Below are 20,198 nucleotides of genomic sequence, written 5' to 3'. Positions count from 1 at the left end.
TTTGGAGGGGGCGTGGGATGACGTGACCACGCCCACAAAGAACGTTTAGTTCACAAAACCACGCCCCTTTTGTCGCTGTCAGAGGGGGCGGAGCCTGGTGTGGCCACGCCCACGAAGCCAATTTTCAATACGAAGCCACGCCCCCTTCAGTGTCCACCCCGTCGCACTCACAGTGGGCGGAGTCTGTGTTGGCCACGCCCCTCCGGGCTCCCGTTCTGAAGCAACGCCCACCAGATCATCGAAAGAGGCGTGGCTTAGTCCTGACCACGCCCTCTTGCCCTACCTAAGCCCCACCCCCTTGAGGGCGTGGTTTTATGGTCACGCCCACCCACCGTGGTTTTTTTAACCACGCCCCTTTCTTATTACGCTCATTGAGACCACGCCCACTGTTCCCCGCTGCCATTGGCTGTCGGTGGGCACGTGAGGCTTGGCCACGCCCCTTTCTGTAGGTGGGAAAGAGCCCCCCGACCCCCCCCAGCCTCCAAAATTCACCAAAATTCAACAAAATTCACCCAAAATCCCCCACATTCCCAGAAATCCCCCCAAAATCCCCCCAAAATTCACCAAAATCCCCAAAAAATACCCCAAATCCCCCAAAAATCTCCCCAAAATTCACCAAAATCCCCCCCAAACCCCCCAAAATCTCCCCATATCTCCCCAAAATTCGCAAAAATCCCCCCAAAATCTTCCAAAATTCCACCAAAACCCCCAAAAATCTCTCCAAAATTCACCAAAATCCCCCCAATTCCCCAAAAATCCCCCAAATCCCCCCAAATTCACCAAAAACTCCTCCAAATCTCCCCACATCCCCCCAAAATCTTCCCAAAATTCCCCCAAATCCACCCAAATCCCCCCAAATTCACCAAAATTTCTCCAAAATTCACCAAAATCCCCCAAAATTCACCAAAATTCATGACCCAAATCTCCCCAAATCCCCCCAGAATCCACCAAAATTTCCCCCAAATTCACCCAAAATCTCCCCAAATCCCCCCAAAATCCCCAAAATTTACCAAATTTCCCCCAAATTCCCCCAAATATCTCTCCAAAATTCACCAAAATCCCCCCAAAACCCCCAAAATTCACCAAAAACTCCTCCAAATCTCCCCACATCCCCCCAAAATCTCCCCAAAATCCCCCCAAATCCCCCCCAAATTCACCGAAATTTCCCCAAAATTTACCAAATTCCCCTAAAATTCACCAAAATTCATCAATCCCCCCCAAATCTACCCAAATCCCCCCAGAATTCACCAAAATCTCCCCCAAATCCATCAAAATCTCCCCAAATTCACCAAAAATCCCCAAAATTCCCCCAAATTTTCCCCAAATATCTCTCCAAAATTCACCAAAATCCCCCCAAAATCCCCAAAATCCCCCCAAAATCTCCCCAAAATTCACCAAAATCCCTCCAAAATTCACCAAAATCCCCTCAAATCCCCACAAAGTCACCAAAACTCCCCCAAATCTCCCCACATCCCCCCCAAAATCTCCCCAAAATTCCCCCAAATCCACCCAAATCCCCCCAAATTCACAAAAATTTCCCCAAAATTCACCAAAATCCCCCAAAATTCACCCAAAATCTCCCCAAATCCCCCCAAAATCCCCAAAATTTACCAATTTTTCCCCAAATTCCCCCAAATATCTCTCCAAAATTCACCAAAATCCCCCCAAAATCCCCCAAATCCCCCCAAAACCCCCAAAATTCACCAAAAACTCCTCCAAATCTCCCCACATCCCCCCAAAATCTCCCCAAAATCCCCCCAAATCCCCCCCAAATTCACCGAAATTTCCCCAAAATTTACCAAATTCCCCTAAAATTCACCAAAATTCATCAATCCCCCCCCAAATCTCCCCAAATCCCCCCAGAATCCACCAAAATCTCCCCCAAATCCATCAAAATCTCCCCAAATTCACCCAAAATCTCCCCAAAATTCACCCAAATCCCCCAAAATCTCCCCACATCCCCCCCAAAATCTCCCCAAAATTCACCCAAATCCCCCCAAATCCCACCAAATTCACCAAAAACTCCCCCAAATCCCCCAAAATCTCCCCAAAATTCACCAAAATCCCCCCAAAATCTCCCCAAAATTCACCAAAATCCCCAAAAATCCCCCCAAATTCACCAAAATCCCCCAAAATCTCCCCACATCCCCCCAAAATCTCCAAAAAATTCCCCCAAAATCTTCCCAAATCCCCCCAAGTCACCCCAAAATTCACCAAAATTTCCCCAAAATTTACCAAAACCCCCCCAAATTCACCAAAATTCATTTATCCCCCCCCAAATCTCCCCAAATCCCCCCAGAATCCACCAAAATCTCCCCAAATCCATCAAAATCTCCCCAAATTCACCCAAAATCTCCCCAAATCCCCCCAAAATCCCCAAAATTCACCAAAGTTCCCCCAAATTCCCGCAAAACCCCCCAAAATTCACCAAAATCCCCCAAAATCTCCCCAAAATTCAACAAAATCCCCCCAAAATCTCCCCAAATTCACCAAAAACTCCCCCAAATCTCCCCACATCCCCCCAAAATCTCCCCAAAATTCCCCCAAATCCCCCCCAAATTCACCGAAATTTCCCCAAAATTTACCAAAATTCCCCGAAATTCACCAAAATTCATCAATCCTCCCCCCAAATCTCCCCAAATCCCCCCAGAATTCACCAAAATCTCCCCCAAATCCATCAAAATCTCCCCAAATTCACCCAAAATCTCCCCAAAATTCACCCAAATCCCCCAAAATCTCCCCACATCCCCCCAAAATCTCCCCAAAATTCACCCAAATCCCCCCAAATCCCACCAAATTCACCAAAAACTCCCCCAAATCCCCCAAAATCTCCCCAAAATTCACCAAAATCACCAAAAATCCCCCCAAATTTACCAAAATCCCCCGAAATCTCCCCACATCCCCCCAAAATCTCCCCAAAATTCCCCCAAAATCTTCCCAAATCCCCCCAAGTCACCCCAAAATTCACCAAAGTTCATCAACTCCCCCAAATCTCCCCAAATCCCCCCAGAATCCACCAAAATCCCCCCAAAATCTCCCCAAATTCACCAAAATTCACAAAAATAACCCCAAAATCTCCCCAAATTCCCACAGAATTCACCAAAATCCCCCCAAAATCTCCCCAAACCACCCCAAAATTCACCAAAATCCCCCCAAAATCCCCCAAAATTCCCCCAAAATTCACCAAAATCCCCCCAAAATCTCCCCAAACCACCCCAAAATTCACCAAAATCTCCCCAAATTTCCCCCAAATCCCCCAAATTCTCACACGGACTCGGGGGGGGTCGCTCAAAGTCGCTTTATTGCCCCTCCCCCACCCCCAAAAAATCCCTTCCCCTCCCCCCACCCCGAATTTCTGCCTCCCCCAATTTCGGGATCCCCAAATTCCAGAATTCCCCAAATTTTGGGATCCCAAAATTCAGAATTCCCCAATTTTGGGGATCCCCAAATTCCAGAATTCCCCAAATTTTTGGGGATCCCAAATTCCAGAATTCCCCAATTTTCGGGATCCCCAAATTCCAAAATTCCCCAAATTTCGGGATCCTAAAATTCAGAATTCCCCAAATTTCGGGATCCCAAATTCCAGAATTCCCCAAATTTGGGATCCCAAATTCCAGAATTCTCCAATTTTGGGGATCCAAAATTTCAGAATTCCCCAAATTTTTGGGATCCCCAAATTCCAGAATTCCCCAAATTTTTGGGGATCCCCAAATTCCAGAATTCCCCAATTTTGGGGATCCCAAATTCCAGAATTCCCCAAATTTTGGGATCCCAAATTCCAGAATTCCCCAAATTTTTGGGGTTCCAAATTGAGAATTCCCCAAATTTTTGGGGTTCCAAATTGAGAATTCCCCAATTTCGGGATCCCAAATTCCAGAATTCCCCAATTTTGGGGCTCACCAAATTCCAGAATTCCCCAAATTTGGGGATCTCAAATTCCAGAATTCCCCAATTTTGGGGATCTCAAATTCCAGAATTCCCCAAATTTTTGGGGATCCCAAATTCCAGAATTCCCAATTTTGGGGATCCCAAAATTCCAGAATTCCCCAATTTTGGGGCTCCCCAATTCCAGAATTCCCCAAATTTTGGGGATCCCCAAATTCCAGAATTCCCCAAATTTTGGGGGATCCCAAAATTGAGAACTCCCCAAATTTGGGATCCCAAATTCCAGAATTCCCCAAATTTCGGGATCCCAAATTCCAGAATTCCCCAAATTTGGGGATCTCCAAAATTGAGAATTCCCCAATTTTGGGATCCCCAAATTCCAGAATTCCCCAAATTTCGGGATACCAAATTTTCAGGTTCCCCCAAATTTTGGGGTTCCAATTTTTGGGATCCCCAAATTCCAGAATTCCCCAATTTTTGGGATCCCAAATTCCAGAATTCCCCAATTTTGGGGATCCCAAATTCCAGAATTCCCCAAATTCCAGAATTCCCCAAATTTGGGGATCCCCAATTCCAGAATTCCCCAATTTTGGGGATCCCCAAAATCCAGAATTCCCCAAATTTCAGGATCCCAAATTCCAGAATTCCCCAAATTTTTGGGATTCCAAAATTCCAGAATTCCCCAATTTTTGGGGATCCCCAAATTCCAGAATTCCCCAAATTTTTGGGGATCCCAAAATTTCGGAATTCCCCAATTTTTGGGATCCCCAAATTCCAAAATTCCCCAAATTTCGGGATCCTAAAATTCAGAATTCCTCAAATTTTTGGGATTCCAAAATTCCAGAATTCCCCAAATTTTGGGATCCCAAAATTCAGAATCCCCAAATTTCAGGATCCCAAATTCCAGAATTCCCCAAATTTTCGGGATCCCCAAATTCCAGAATTCCCCAAATTTCGGGATCCCCAAATTCCAGAATTCCCCAAATTTTGGGATCCCAAATTCCAGAATTCCCCAAATTTCGGGATCCCAAATTCCAAAATTCCCCAAATTTTGGGGATCCCCAAATTTTTAGATCCTAAAATTCAGAATCCCCAAATTTCGGGATCCCCAAATTCCAGAATTCCCCAAATTTCGGGATCCCAAATTTTCAGGTTCCCTCAAATTTTGGGATTCCAATTTTTGGGGTTCCAAATTCCAGAATTCCCCAAATTTTGGGATCCCCAAATTCCAGAATTCCCCAATTTCGGGGTTCCCGATTTTGGGGTTCCCGATTTTGGGGTTCCCGATTTCGGGGTTCCCGATTTTCGGGGTCGCTCAGGTCACCGCTGGGAACTCCGCCCGACGCACCTGGGGGGGGAACAAGGTGGGGGGTGGGGTCACCCCAAATTTTGGGGTCCCTCCCCCCCTTTTTGGGGTTCCTTTTTGGGGGTCCCTCCCCCCATTTTTGGGGTCCCTTTTGGGGTCCCTCCCCCATTTTTGGGGTCTCTTCTTCAGTTTTGGGGTCCCCCCATTTTTGGGGTCCCTCCCCAATTTTTGGGGCCAGTTTTTAGGGTCCCCCCCCGGTTTTTGGGGTCCCCCCCCTTTTTGGGGTCCCTCCCCCATTTTTGGGGTCTCTTTTTGGGGTCCCTCCCCCCCGTTTCTGGGGTCCCTTTTCGGGGTCCCTTTTTGGGGTCCCTCCCCAATTTTTGGGGTCAGTTTTTGGGGTGCCTCCCCCATTTTTGGGGTCCCTCCCCCATTTCTGGGGTCCCTTTTTGGGGTTCCCCCCCTTTTGGGGGTCCCCACCCATTTTTGGGGTCCCTCCCCCATTTTTGGGGTCCCTCCCCCGTTTTTGGGGTCTCCCCCGTTTTTGGGGTCCCTTCCCCATTTTTGGGGTCCCTTTTTGGGGTCCCTCCCCCTTTTTTGGGGTCCCTCCCCCATTTTTGGGGTCTCTTCTTCAGTTTTGGGGTCCTCCCATTTTTGGGGTCAGTTTTTGGGGTCCCTCCCCCATTTTTGGGGTCAGTTTTTGGGGTCCCTCCCCCATTTTTGGGGTCCCCCCTATTTTTTGGTCCCTCCTCCATTTTTGGGGTTCCCCCCCATTTTTGGGGTCAGTTTTTGGGGTCCCTTTTTGGGGTCCCTCCCCCATTTTTGGGGTCCCTCCCCCGGTTTTGGGGTCCCTCCCCCATTTCTGGGGTCCCTTTTTGGGGTCCCTCCCCCATTTTTGGGGTCCCTCCCCCATTTTTGGCGTCTCTTTTTGGGGTCCCTCCCCCCCGTTTCTGGGGTCCCTTTTCGGGGTCCCTTTTTGGGGTCCCTCCCCCATTTTTGGGGTCCCTCCCCCATTTTTGGGTCCCTTTTTGGGGTCCCCCCCATTTTTGGAGTCCCTCCCCCATTTTTGGGTTCCCCCCTATTTTTGGGGTCCCTCCTCCATTTTTGGGGTTCCCCCCCCATTTTTGGGGTCAGTTTTTGGGGTCCCTTTTTGGGGTCCCTCCCCAATTTTTGGGGTTCCCCCCCATTTTTGGGTCCCTTTTTGGGGTCCCTTTTTGGGGTCCCTCCCCCATTTATTGGGGTTCCCCCCCCATTTTTGGGGTCAGTTTTTGGGGTCCCTTTTAGGGGTCCCTCCCCCATTTTTGGGGTCCCGCCCCATTTTTGGGTCCCTTTTTGGGGTCCCTTTTTAGGGTCCCTCCCCCATTTTTGGGGTCCCTTCCCCCCATTTTTGGGGTCCCTCCCCCATTTTTGGGGTCCCCCCCCATTTTTGGGGTCCCCCCCCATTTTTGGGGTCCCATTTGGGTCGGGGGTCGCACCTGGCTGACGCTGATCTCCTCCAGGGGGGGTTGGGCGTTCTGGGGGGGCAGCTCGGGGGGGGCTCGGGGGGTCCCCGCCCAGCCCGAATCCCCCCCCGCGTTCTGGAAGTTTCCGACCACGCACGTGACCTGGGGGGGGAGGGGCGGAATGGGGATTTGGGGGGGATTTGGGGAATTTGGGGGGATTTGGGGGGGATTTGGGGATTTTGGGGGGGAATTTGGGGGAGATTTGGGGGATTTGGGGGAGATTTGGGGGGATTTGGGGAATTTGGGGGAATTTGGGGGGGATTTGGGGGGGATTTGGGGGAATTTTGGGGGGATTTTGAGGAGATTTGGGGGGATTTGGTGGAATTTGGGGGGGATTTGGGGGATTTTTGGGGAATTTTGGGGGATTTTGGGGGGAATTTGGGGGGGATTTGGGGGGATTTGGGGAATTTGGGGGGATTTGGGGAAATTTTGGGGGACTTTGGGGGGAATTTGGGGGGATTAGGGAGGAATTTGGGGGGATTTTGGGGGGATTTTGGGGGGATTGGGGAGGAATTTGGGGGGATTTTGGGGGATTTTTGCGGGAATTTTGGGGGAATTTGGGGGGATTTTGGGGGAGATTTGGGGGGAGATTTGGGGGAATTTTGGGGGGATTAGGGGGAATTTGGGGGGATTTTGGGGGGATTTGGGGAGGATTTGGGGGGGAATTTTGGGGGGATTTTGGGAGATTTGGGGGGATTTGGGGATTTTGGGGGGGATTTGGGGGGATTTGGGGGATTTTAGGGGGAATTTGGGGGGAATTTGTGGGAAATTTAGGGGATTTTTTGGGGGAATTTTGGGGGGATTTTAGGGGGGATTTTAGGGGGGAATTTTGGGGGGATTTGGGGGATTTTGGGGGGATTTGGGGAATTTGGGAGGATTTGGGGGAATTTTGGGGGGAATTTGGGGGAATTTGGGGGGATTTGGGGAATTTGGGAGGATTTGGGGGAATTTTGGGGGAATTTTGGGGGGAATTTGGGGGGATTTGGGGGAATTTGGGGGAATTTGGGGGGATTTTGGGGGAATTTTGGGGGGATTTGGGGTATTTCGGGGAATTTTGGGGGGATTTGGGGGAATTTTGGGGGGATTTGGGGGGGATTTGGGGGGATTTGGGGATTTTGGGGGAATTTGGGGGAATTTGGGGAATTTGGGGGGGATTTGGAGGGATTTGGGGGGATTTTGGAGGGAATTTTGGGGGATTTTTTGGGGCAATTTTGGGAGGATTTGGGGGGGAATTTTGGGGGGATTTTGGGGGGGATTTTGGGGGATTTTTGGGGGAGAATTTTGGGGGATTTTGGGGGATTTTTGGGGGAGAATTTTGGGGGATTTTGGGGGATTTTTGGGGGGATTTTGAGGGAACTGGGGGGATTTTTGGGGGAATTTTGAGGGAATTTGGTGGAAATTTGGGGGATTTTTGGGGAGATTTTGGGGATTTTTGGGGGAATTTGGGGGAGATTTGAGGGATTTTAGGGGGAATTTTGGGGGATTTTTTGGGGGCATTTGGGGGAATTTTTGGGAATTTTGGGGGAATTTTTGGGAATTTTGGGGGGAGATTTGGGGGATTTTTTTGGGGGAATTTGGGGGGATTTTAGGAGGGATTTTTTGGGGGAATTTTGGGGGAATTTGGGGGAAATTTGGGAGATTTTAGGGGATTTGGGGGATTTTTTGGGGGAATTTTGGGGGGATCTTGAGGGAATTTGGGGGAATTTTGGGGGATTTTTGGGGGGGAATTTGGGGGACTTTGGGGAGATTTTGGGGGAGATTTAGGGGATTTTTGGGGGGATCTTGGGGAATTTTGGGGGAATTTTGGGGAGAAATTTGGGGGAAATTGGGGGATTTTGGGGGGAATTTTGGGGGATTTTTGAAAGGGAATTTTTGGGGATTTTTGGGGATCTTTGGGGGGAATTTTGGGGGATTTTTTGAGGGAATTTTGTGGGATTTTTGGGGAACTTTGGGGGATTTTTGGGGCAGATTTTGGTGGAGATTTTTGGGGGAAATTTGGAGGGATTTGAGGGGGAGATTTTGGGGCATTTGGGGAATTTTAGGGGATTTGGGGGAGAAATTTTGGGGGATTTTAAGGGAATTTGGGGGGAATTTTGGGGAATTTTACGGGAATTTTGGGGGGGATTTGGGGGGAATTTTGAGGGGGGGGTTTGGGGGATTTTGGGGGATTTTTTGGGAGAATTTGGGAGAAATTTGGGGGAGATTTGGGAGATTTTGGGGGATTTTGGGGGTCTCTTTGGGATTTTATTGGGATTTTTTTGGGGGATTTTGGGGGGATTTTTAAGGGGATTTTGCATTTTTGGGATTCGCGATTTTTTGGGGTACATTCTGGGATTTTTGGGGTGCTCACCAGGAAGGCGGCGATGGCGGTGCCACAGAGGAACCCGGGAGGGAATTTTGGGGTGAATTTTTGGGATTTTATTGGGATTTTTTGGGGATTTTTTGGGGGAATTTTTAGGGGATTTTTAGGGGGATTTTTTTAGGGGATTTTTGCGTTTTTGGGATTCGGGATTTTTTGGGGTATATTATGGGATTTTTGGGGTGCTCACCAGGAAGGCGGCGCTGGCAGTGCCACAGAGGAACCCGGGAGGGAATTTTGGGGTGAATTTTTAGGATTTTATTGGGATTTTTTTGGGGATTTTTGGGGGATTTTTTTGGGATTTTTTAGGGGATTTTTGCATTTTTGGGATTCGCGATTTTTTGGGGTACATTCTGGGATTTTCGGGGTGCTCACCAGGAAGGCAGCAATGGCAGTGGCCCAGACAAACCCGGGAGGGAATTTTGGGGTGAATTTTTGGGATTTTATTGGGATTTTTTGGGGATTTTTTTTGATTTTTTGGGGGGATTTTTTAGGGTGATTTTTTGGGGGGGATTTTTGCCTTTTTGGGGTGGTTTTTTAGGATTTTGTTTTTTTTGGGGTGCTCACCAGGAAGGCCCAGCTGGTTTTGCCCCAGAGGAATCCGGGAGGGAATTTTGGGATGAATTTTTGGGATTTTATTGGGATTTTTTTTGGATTTTTGGGGGATTTATTGGGGGATTTTTTGGGGGATTTTTTAGGGGATTTTTTAGGGAATTTTTTAGGGGATTTTTGCGTTTTTGGGGTGTTTTTTTTAGGATTTTGGTTTTTTTTGGGGTGCTCACCAGGAAGGCGGCGCTGGTTTTGCCCCAGACGAACCCGGGAGGGAATTTTGGGGTGAATTTTTGGGATTTTTTGGGGATTTTTTTGGGATTTTTTTGGGGATTTCTGCATTTTTGGGATTCGCGATTTTTTGGGGTACATTCTGGGATTTTCGGGGTGCTCACCAGGAAGGCGGCGATGGCGGTGCCACAGACGAACCCGGGAGGGAATTTTGGGGTGAATTTTTAGGATTTTATTGGGATTTCTTAGGGATTTTTTTAGGGGATTTTTTAGGGGATTTTTGCATTTTTGGGGTGTTTTTTTAGGATTTTATTGGGATTTTTTTGGGGATTTTTAGGGGATTTTTTAGGGGATTTTTGCATTTTTGGGATTCGCGATTTTTTGGGGTACATTCTGGGATTTTCGGGGTGCTCACCAGGAAGGTGGCAATGGCAGTGCCCCAGATGAACCCGGGAGGGAATTTTGGGGTGAATTTTTGGGATTTTATTGGGATTTTTTGGGGGATTTTTTGGGGATTTTTTAAGGGTATTTTTTAGGGGATTTTTCCGTTTTTGGGATTTGCGATTTTTTGGGGTATATTTTGGTTTTTTTGGGGTGCTCACCAGGAAGGCGGCGATGGCGGTGCCACAGAGGAACCCGGGGTGAATTTGGGATGAATTTTTAGGATTTTTTTGGGATTTTATTGGGATTTTTTGGGGATTTTTTGGGATTTTTAGGGGGATTTTTTAGGGGATTTTTGCATTTTTGGGATTCGCGATTTTTTGGGGCACATTCTGGGATTTTCGGGGTGCTCACCAGGAAGGCGGCGATGGCAGCGCCACAGAGGAACCCGGGAGGGAATTTTAGGATTTTATTGCGATTTTTAGGGGTATTTTTTAAGGGATTTTTGCGTTTTTGGGATTCGCGATTTTTTGGGGCACATTCTGGGATTTTCGGGGTGCTCACCAGTGAAGGCGGCGATGGCGGTGCCGCAGAGGAACCCGGGAGGGAATTTTGGGGGTGAATTTTTAGGATTTTATTGGGATTTTTTTGGGGATTATTAGGGTCATTTTTTGGGGGGGATTTTTGCATTTTTGGGGTGGTTTTTAGGATTTTTTTTTGATTTTTTGGGGATTTTTTGGGGTATTTTTTAGGGGATTTTTCCGTTTTTGGGATTTGCGATTTTTTGGGGTATATTTTGGGATTTTTGGGGTGCTCACCAGGAAGGTGGCAATGGCAGTGCCACAGACGAACCCGGGAGGGAATTTTGGGGTGAATTTTTAGGATTTTATTGCGATTTTAATGGGATTTTTTTGGGGATTTTTTTGGGTATTTTTTAGGGGATTTTTCCGTTTTTGGGATTCGCGATTTTTTGGGGTATATTTTGGTTTTTTTTGGGGTGCTCACCAGGAAGGCGGCGATGGCGGTGCCACAGAGGAACCCGGGGTGAATTTGGGATGAATTTTTAGGATTTTTTTGGGATTTTATTGGGATTTTTTGGGGATTTTTTTGGGATTTTTAGGGGGATTTTTTAGGGGATTTTTGCATTTTTGGGATTCGCGATTTTTTGGGGCACATTCTGGGATTTTCGGGGGTGCTCACCAGGAAGGCGGCGATGGCGGTGCCGCAGAGGAAGCCCCCCAGGACCCCTCCCCAGCTGTTGCGGTGCTCGGCCACGCGCAGCGCCCCCAGCAGGAACGGGGGGGCGGCGAAGCCCAGCACGGCCGCGGGTTTGGCCAGCCGGGACCCCCCCCCCCCGCCAGGCCAGCGTCACGTACAGCTGGGGGGGAGGGGACACAATGAGTCACCCCAAAAACCCCCCCAAAAAATACCCCCGAACCCCCCAAACCACCCCGAAAAACCCCAAAGAACAACGAACCTGCAAAAACCCCAAAATCCTAAATAGTCTCCTGAAATCCCCCTAAAACGGACCCAAAATCCCCAAAAACACCCCAAAAAAACCCCCAAAACCACCCCAAAAACCACCCCGGAAAACCCCAAAGAACAACAAACCCGCAAAAACCCCAAAATCCTAAATAGTCTCCTGAAACCCCACCAAAACGGACCCAAAATCCCCAAAAACACCCCAAAAAAAACCCCAAAACCACCCCAAAAACCACCCCGAAAAACCCCAAAGAACAACAAACCTGCAAAAACCCCAAAATCCTAAATAGTCTCCTGAAACCCCCCTAAAACGGACCCAAAATCCCCAAAAATCACCCCAAAAAAACCCCAAAAACCACCCCAAAAAACCCCAAAGAACAACGAACCCGCAAAAACCCCAAAATCCTAAATAGTCTCCTGAAACCCCCCCAAAAACCGCCCCAAAAATCCCCAAAAATCCCCCAAAAAAAAACCCCAAAAAAACCCCCAAAACCCCCAAAAACCACCCCGGAAAACCCCAAAGAACAACAACCCTGCAAAAACCCCCAAAATCCTAAAAAGTCTCCTGAAACCCCCCTAAAACCGCCCCCAAAATCCCCAAAAATCGCCCCAAAAAACACCCCAAAACCCCAAAAACCACCCCGAAAACCACCCCAAAACCCCCCCAAAAACCGTCCCCAAAATCCCCAAAAATCACCCCAAAAAAACACCCCCAAAACCCCAAAAACCACCCTGAAAACCGCCCCCAAAATCCCCAAAAATCACCCAAAAAACCCCCCAAAAACCCCCAAAAAAACCCCGGAAAAACCCAAAGAACAACGAACCTGCAAAAACCCCGAAATCCTAAATAGTCTCCTGAAATCCCCCTAAAACGGACCCAAAATCCCCAAAAATCACCCCAAAAAAACCCCCCAAAAACCCCCAAAAACCACCCCCGAAAAACCCCAAAGAACAACAAACCCAAAAATTCCCCAAAATCCTAAATAGTCTCCTGAAATCCCCCTATAAACCGCCCCCAAAATCCCCAAAAATCACCCCAAAAAAACCCCAAAAATCCCCAAAATCCTAAATAGTCTCCTGAAACCCCCCAAAACGGACCCAAAAATCCCCAAAAATCCCCAAAAATCACCCCAAAAACCCCAAAAACCACCCCAAAAAACCCCAAAGAACAACAAACCCAAAAAACCCCAAAATCCCAAAAAAAACCCCAAATCCCCCCTCTCGCACCCCCGCGAACGGCCCCCGCGTGGGCTCCCAAACCCCAAATCACCCCAAATAACCCCCAAATAAACCCCATATAAACCCCCTATAAATCCCCTACAACCCCCCCCCCAAAAAACACCAAAAAAAACCCCAAAAAACCCCAAAACACCCCCAAAACCCCCCAAATAATCCCAATAAAACCCCAATAAATCCACAAAAAACCCCAAATAACCCCATATAATCCCCTATAAACCCCTATAAAACCCCAATAAATCCCCTATAAACCCCCCAAAAAACCCCAAAAAACCCCAAAAAAACCCCAAAATCCCCCAAATTTCCCCTCTCGCACCCCGGCGAACGCCCCCGCGTGGGCTCCCAAACCCCAAATCACCCCAAATAAACCCCAAATAATCCCATATAACCCCCTATAAACCCCAAATAAACCCCATAAACCCCATATAAACCCCAATAAACCCCCCAAAAAAACCCAAAAAAAACCCCAAAAACCCCAAAAAACCCCAAATAACCCCAATCAAACCCCCAATAAAACCCCAATAAATCCCCAATAAACCCCAAATAACCCCATATAACCCCATATAAACCCCAATAAATCTCCTATAACCCCCCCAAAAAAATAAAAAAACCCCCCAAAAAACACCAAAAAACCCCAAAACCCCAAAAACGCCAAAAACCCCCAAAAACCCCAAAACCTCCCAAATAACCCCAATAAAACCCCAATAAATCCCCAATAAACCCCAATAAATCCCCCAAATAACCCCATATAACCCCATATAAACCCCAATAAATCTCCTATAAACCCCCCAAAAAAACCCCCCAAAAAAACCCCCAAAACCCCCAAAAACCCCAAAACCCCCCAAATAACCCCAATAAAACCCCAATAAATCCCTAAATAACCCCATATAAACCCCTATAAAACCCCTATAAACCCCATATAAACCCCAATAAATCCCCTACAACCCCCCCCAAAAAACCCCAAAAACCCCAAAACCCCCCAAACCCCCCCAAATTTCCCCTCTCGCACCCCCCGCGAACGCCCCCCGCGTGGGCTCCCAAACCCCAAATCACCCCAAATAACCCCCAAATAAACCCCAAATAACTCCATATAAAACCCCTATAAAACCCCTATAAACCCCCCAAAACCCCCCCAAAAAACCCCAAAAAACCCCAAAAAACCCCCAAAAAACCCCAAAAAAACCCCAAATCCCCCCAAAGCCCCCCAAATTTCCCCTCTCGCACCCCCGCGAACGCCCCCGCGTGGGCTCCCAAACCCCAAATAAACCCCAAATAAACCCCAAATAAACCCCTAATAAACCCCCCACAAAAAATCTCAAAAAACCCCAAAAAACCCCAATAAATCCCAATAAATCCCCAATAAACCCCCAAATAACCCCCAAAAACCCCAAATAACCCCCATATAACCCCCAAATAACCCCAAATAACCCCAAACAAACCCGAAATAAACCCCCAAAAAATCCCCAAAAAAACCCCAAAAACCCCAATAAATCCCCTATAAACCCCCCAAAAAACCCAAAAAAAATCCCAAAAAACCCCCAAAAAACCCCAAAAAAACCCCAAAACCCCCCCAAACCCCCCCAAATTTCCCCTCTCGCACCCCCGCGAACGCCCCCGCGTGGGCTCCCAAACCCCAAATCACCCCAAATAACCCCAAATAATCCCATATAACCCCCTATAAACCCCAAATAAAACCCCTATAAACCCCATATAAACCCCAATAAACCCCCCAAAAAAAACCCAAAAAAACCCCAAAAACCCCAAAAAAACCCCAAATAACCCCAATAAAACCCCAATAAAACCCCCAATAAATCCCCAATAAACCCCAAATAAATCCCCAAATAACCCCAAATAAACACCAATAAACCCCCCAAAAACCCCGATAAATCCCCTATAAACCCCCCCAAAAAACCCCCAAAAAACCCCAAAAACCCCAAAAAAACCCCAAAACCCCAAAAAACCCAAAATCCCCCCAAATTTCCCCTCGCAGCACCCCCGCGAACGCCCCCGCGTGGGCTCCCAAACCCCAAATCACCCCAAATAACCCCAAATAAACCCCAAATAAACCCCAAATAAACCCCAAATAACCCCAAATAAACCCCTATACACCCCCAAAAAAACCCTATAAATCCCCTATAAACCCCCAAAAAACACCAAAAAACCCCCCAAAAAAACCCAAAAACCCCAAAAACCTCAAAATCTCCCAAATAACCCCAATAAAACCCCAATAAATCCCAATAAATCCCAAATAAACCCCAAATAACCCCAAATAACCCCATATAACCCCATATAAACCCCAATAAATCCCCTACAACCCCCCCCCAAAAAACCCCAAAAAATCTCAAAAAAACCCCAAAACCCAAAAAAACCCCAAAACCCCCCAAATCCCCCCAAATCCCCCCTCTCGCACCCCCGCGAACGCCCCCGCGTGGGCTCCCAAACCCCAAATCACCCCAAACAAACCCCTATAAACCCCAATAAATCCCCTATAAAACCCCCAAAAAAACCCCAAAAAACCCCCAAAACGTCCCAAATAACCTCAATAAAACCCCAATAAATCCCCAATAAACCCCAAAAACTCCAAAAAACCCCAAATAACCCCAAATAAACCCCAAATAACCCCAAACAAACCCGAAATAAACCCCAGAAAAATCCCTAAAAAAACCCCCAAAAACCCAATAAAACCCCTACAACCCCCCCAAAAAAAACCCCAAAAAAACCCCAAAAAAACCCCAAAAAACCCCAAAACCCCCAAAAAACCCAAAAAACCCCCAAACCCCCCCCAAATTTCCCCTCTCGCACCCCCGCGAACGCCCCCGCGTAGGCTCCGAGCGCCGCCTCCTTGCAGGGGAAGTCGCGGCGAGCGGCGGCCACGGCCGGGGGGGTCCCCGGAGCAGGGGGAGCCCCCCGGGGGCACGAACTGGGGAGGGGGTCCCGGGGGTCCCGGGGGTCCCGCCGGGGGTCCCGGGGGTCCCGGGGGAGGGGGGCGCAGCCCAGCGCGCTGTAGTTGGGGCGGCAGACGGCGAGGAAATGTGGGGCGGGGGTCCCCAGAACCACCTGGCCCGCGTTGGCGAAGATGGCCGTGGCCAGGAGGCCGAAGGAGAACACGCCTGGGGAGGGGGGGGGGAAGGGGGATTTTTGGGGGGGAAAAAGGGGGGATTTTGGGAAAAATGGGAAATTTGGGGGGAAATATGGGATTTTTTGGGGGGAAAAATGGGAATTTTGGGGGAGGAAATGAGGGGTTTGGGGGGGGGTTAAAGGGGATTTTTAGGGGGAAAATTGGGATTTTTGGGGGGGTTAAAAGGGGATTTTGGGGAAAATGGGATTTTTTGGGGGGGAAATGGGAAATTTTGGGGTGAAAATGGGATTTTTGGGAAAAATGGGATTTTTGGGGTGAAAAATGGGATTTTTAAGGGGAAATATGGGATTTTTGGAGGGAAATATGGGATTTTTGGGGGGCTTTTGGGGAGTAAAAGTGGGATTTGGGGATGAAAATGGGTTTTTGGGGGGTGGGAAAATGGGATTTTTGGGGTGATAATGGGATTTTTAGGGGTGAATATGGGATTTTTTTTTGGGGGGGAAGGGGATTTTTGGGGGAAAAATGGGATTTTTTTGGGGGGGGGAAGGGGGTTTTGGGGTCAGGAGGCTGAAGGAGAACATGCCTGGGGAGGGGGAAAAAGGGGGATTTTTGGGGGGAAAAAGGGGGGATTTTGGGGTGGAAAAGGGGGATTTTGGGAAAAATGGGGGGTTTGGGGGGGAAATATGGGATTTTTGGGGTGAAAAATGGGAATTTTGGGGGGGGAAATGGGGGGTTTGGGGGGAAAATATGGGATTTTCAGGGGTAAATATGGGATTTTTTGGGGGGGGAAAAGGGGGATTTTGGGGTGAAAAATTGGAATTTTGGGGGAAAATGGGAGTTTTCAGGAGAAAAATGGGAATTTTGGGGGAGGAAATGAGGGGTTTGGGGGGGAAATATGGGATTTTTTAGGGGGAAAAATGGGATTTTTTGGGTCAGGAGGCTGAAGGAGAACACGCCTGGGGAGGGGGGGGAAAAGGGGATTTTTGGGGGGAAAAAGGGGGATTTTGGGGAAAATGGGAAATTTGGGGGGAAAATATGGGGGGTTTGAGGGAGAAATATGGGATTTTTTGGGGGTTTGGGGGGTAAAAATGGGGATTTTTGGGGGTAAAAATGGGATTTTTTGGGGGGGAATTATGGGATTTTTGGGGGGAAAAATGGGATTTTTTGGGGGGGGGAAAGGGGGATTTTGGGGTGAAAAAGGGGGATTTTGGGGAAAATGGGATTTTTTGGGGGGGGAAAATGGGGGGTTTGGGGGGAAATATGGGATTTTTGGAGGGGTTTGGGGGGCTTAAAGGGGATTTTTAGGGGGAAAATTGGAATTTTTAGGGGTAAAATGGGATTTTTAGGGGGGGGAAATATGGGAATTTTTGGGGGAGAAAAGGGGGATTTTGGGGTGAAAAATTGGAATTTTGGGGAAAATGGGGGCTTTGGGGGGGAAATATGGGATTTTTGGGGGGTTTGGGGGGTTAAAATGGGGATTTTTGGGGATAAAAAATGGGATTTTTTGGGGGGAATTATGGGAGTTTTAGGGGGAAATATGGGATTTTTTGGGGGGGAGGGGGATTTTGGGGTTGAAAAATGGGGATTTTGGGAAAAATGGGATTTTTTGGGGGGAAAATGGGGGGTTTGGGGGGAAATATGGGTGGGGGGGGGGGGATTTTTGGGGGGGTATTGGGGGGGTTAAAGGGGATTTTTAGGGGGAAAATTGGGTTTTTTAGGGGTAAAATGGGATTTTTTGTGGGGGAAAAGGGGGATTTTGGGGTTGAAAATTGGAATTTTGGGGAAATGGGGAATTTGGGGGGGAAATGGGATTTTTTGGGGGGAATTATGGGGGTTTGGGGGGGGTTAAAGGGGGATTTTTAGGGGGAAAAATGGGATTTTTTGGGTCAGGAGGCTGAAGGAGAACACGCCTGGGGAGGGGGGGGAAAAGGGATTTTTTGGGGGGGAAAAAGGGGGATTTTGGGGAAAATGGGGGTTTGGGGGGAAAAATGGGATTTTTGGGGTGAAAAATGGGATTTTTTGGGGGGGAAATGGGGGGGTTTGGGGGGGGTTAAAGGGGATTTTTAGGGGGAAAAATGGGATTTTTTGGGTCAGGAGGCTGAAGGAGAACACGCCTGGGGAGGGGGGGGAAAAGGAGATTTTTGGGGGGAAAAAGGGGGATTTTGGGAAAAATGGGAAATTTGGGGGGAAAATGGGATTTTGGGGGGTTTGGGGGGCTTAAAGGGGATTTTTGGGGGGAAAATTGGGATTTTTTTGGGGGAAAAAAAAGGGATTTTTGGGGAGATTTGGGGGAGAAAACCCTGAGCCGCCCCAAATCCCCCCCAGACCCTCCAAAATTCCCCCTAAATCCCCCAAATCCCCCCCAAATCCCCCCAAATCCCCCCTAAATCCCACCAAACCCCCCCCAGTTACCCCCAGGACCCCCATGCAAACCCCCCAGACCACCCCCAAATTCCCCCCATCCCCCCAAATCTCCCCCAGACCCCCCAAAATGCCCCCCAAATCCCTCCAAATCCCCCCAACCCCCCCAAATCCCCCCAACCCCCCCAAATCCCCCCTAAAGCCCCCAAATTTCCAAAGACCCCCCCAAATCCCCCCCAATTCTTTCCAAATCCCCCCAGACCCTCCCAAATCCCCCCCAAACCCCCTCAAATCTCCCCCAGACCCTCCAAATCCCCCCTAAACCCCCCTAAATCCCCCCCAAATTCCTTCCAAACCCCCCCAAATCCCCCAAAATCCCCCCAGACCCCCCCAAATCCCTCCAAATCCCCCCCCAGAACCCCCCCAAATCCCCCCAGACCCTCTAAATCCCCCCTAAACCCCCCCAAATTTCCTCCAGACCCCCCCAAATCCCCCCAAACACCCCCAAATCCCCCCTAAACCCCCCCAGACCCCCCCAAAGCCCCCCAGAGCCCCCCAAATCCCCCCAGACCCTCCAAATCCCCCCTAAATCCTCCCAAATCCCCCCCAAATTCCTTCCAAACCCCCCCCAAATCTGCCCCTAAATCCCCCCAGCCCCCCTCCAACCGCCCCTAAATCCCCCCAAACCCCCCAAATTTCCTCCAGAACCCCCCAAATCCCCCCCAAATCCCCCCCAAATTCCCCCCAGAACCCCCCAAATCCCCCCAGACCCCCCAAATCCCCCCTAAATCCCCCCAAATCTCCCCCAAATCCCCCCTAAACCCCCCCAAATCCCCCCAAATCTTCCCCAAATCCCCCCCAAATCCCCCCAAATCTCCCCCGAATTCCTTCCAAACCCCCCCAAATCTGCCCCAAGATCCCCCCAGACCCCCCTCCAAATACCCCCCAAATTTCCTCCAGAACCCCCCAAATCCCCCCCAAACACCCCCAAATCCCCCAAATCCCCCCAGACCCCCCCCACATCCCCCCTAAATCCCCCCTAAATCCCCCCAAATCCCCCCCAAATTCCTTCCAAACCCCCCCAAATCCCCAAAATCCCCCCAGACCCCCTCCAAATCCCCCCCAACCCCCCCCCCAAATCCTCCCAAATCCCCCAAACTCCCCCCAAATCCCCCCCAATCCCCCCAAATCCCCCCCAAATTCCTTCCAAATCCCCCAAACTCCCCCCAAATCCCCCCAAATCCCCCCCAGACCCCCCCCCAAATCCCCCCGCCCCCCCTCACCGAGGAAGCGCAGCAGCCTCCGGAGCGGCGCCCCCCCGCTCGCAGCTCTGAGCCCAGCGCTGGGGGGGGGCGCGACCCCCACGGGACCCCCCCAGGCGGCCCAGGAGCTCCCCCACCGCCATCTGCGGGGAGGGGGCGTCAGAGACCCCAAAACCCCCCCCAAAATCTCCCCAGGAGCTTCCCCACCGCCATCTGGGGGGGTTGGGGGGCGTCAGAGACCCCAAAAACTCCAAAAACCCCCCAAAATCCACCCCAAACCCCCCCCAGGAGCTCCCCCACCGCCATCTGGGGGGGTTGGGGGGGTTAGGGACCCCAAAACCCCAAAACCCCCCAAAATCCCCCCCAAAAACCCCCCCAAAACCCCCCCAGGAGCTCCCCCACCGCCATCTGGGGGAAGGGGGGCGTCAGAGACCCCCAAAAACCCCCCAAAATCCCCCCAAAATCTCCCTCAGGAGCTCCCCCACCGCCATCTGGGGGGGTTGGGGGGGCGTCAGAGACCCCAAAACACCCCCAAAAAAACAAAAAAATCCCCCCCCAAAGCCCCCCC

The 20,198-nt window shown here is 49.6% G+C and overlaps 1 protein-coding gene across 1 annotated transcript; it reads right to left on the bottom strand.

Annotated features, from left to right (window-relative positions):
- Nucleotides 1-5,200: 5,200 nt before the first annotated feature.
- Nucleotides 5,201-19,773, bottom strand: LOC132322883 (phospholipid phosphatase-related protein type 2-like; the record flags this gene model as incomplete). Its single annotated transcript, XM_059837628.1, has 5 exons — nucleotides 5,201-5,233; nucleotides 6,664-6,792; nucleotides 11,411-11,548; nucleotides 15,731-16,038; nucleotides 19,652-19,773. Coding segments are annotated over 5 exons (730 nt in total), but the record flags the coding sequence as incomplete, so codon positions are not given.
- Nucleotides 19,774-20,198: the final 425 nt, after the last annotated feature.

Source organism: Haemorhous mexicanus, unplaced genomic scaffold (genome assembly GCF_027477595.1).
Source record: "Haemorhous mexicanus isolate bHaeMex1 unplaced genomic scaffold, bHaeMex1.pri scaffold_187_ctg1, whole genome shotgun sequence".
Classification (NCBI taxonomy): Eukaryota; Metazoa; Chordata; class Aves; order Passeriformes; family Fringillidae; genus Haemorhous; species Haemorhous mexicanus.
The sequence above is the reverse complement of the archived record's forward strand: the minus strand, read 5'-3'. Positions and strand labels throughout refer to the sequence as shown.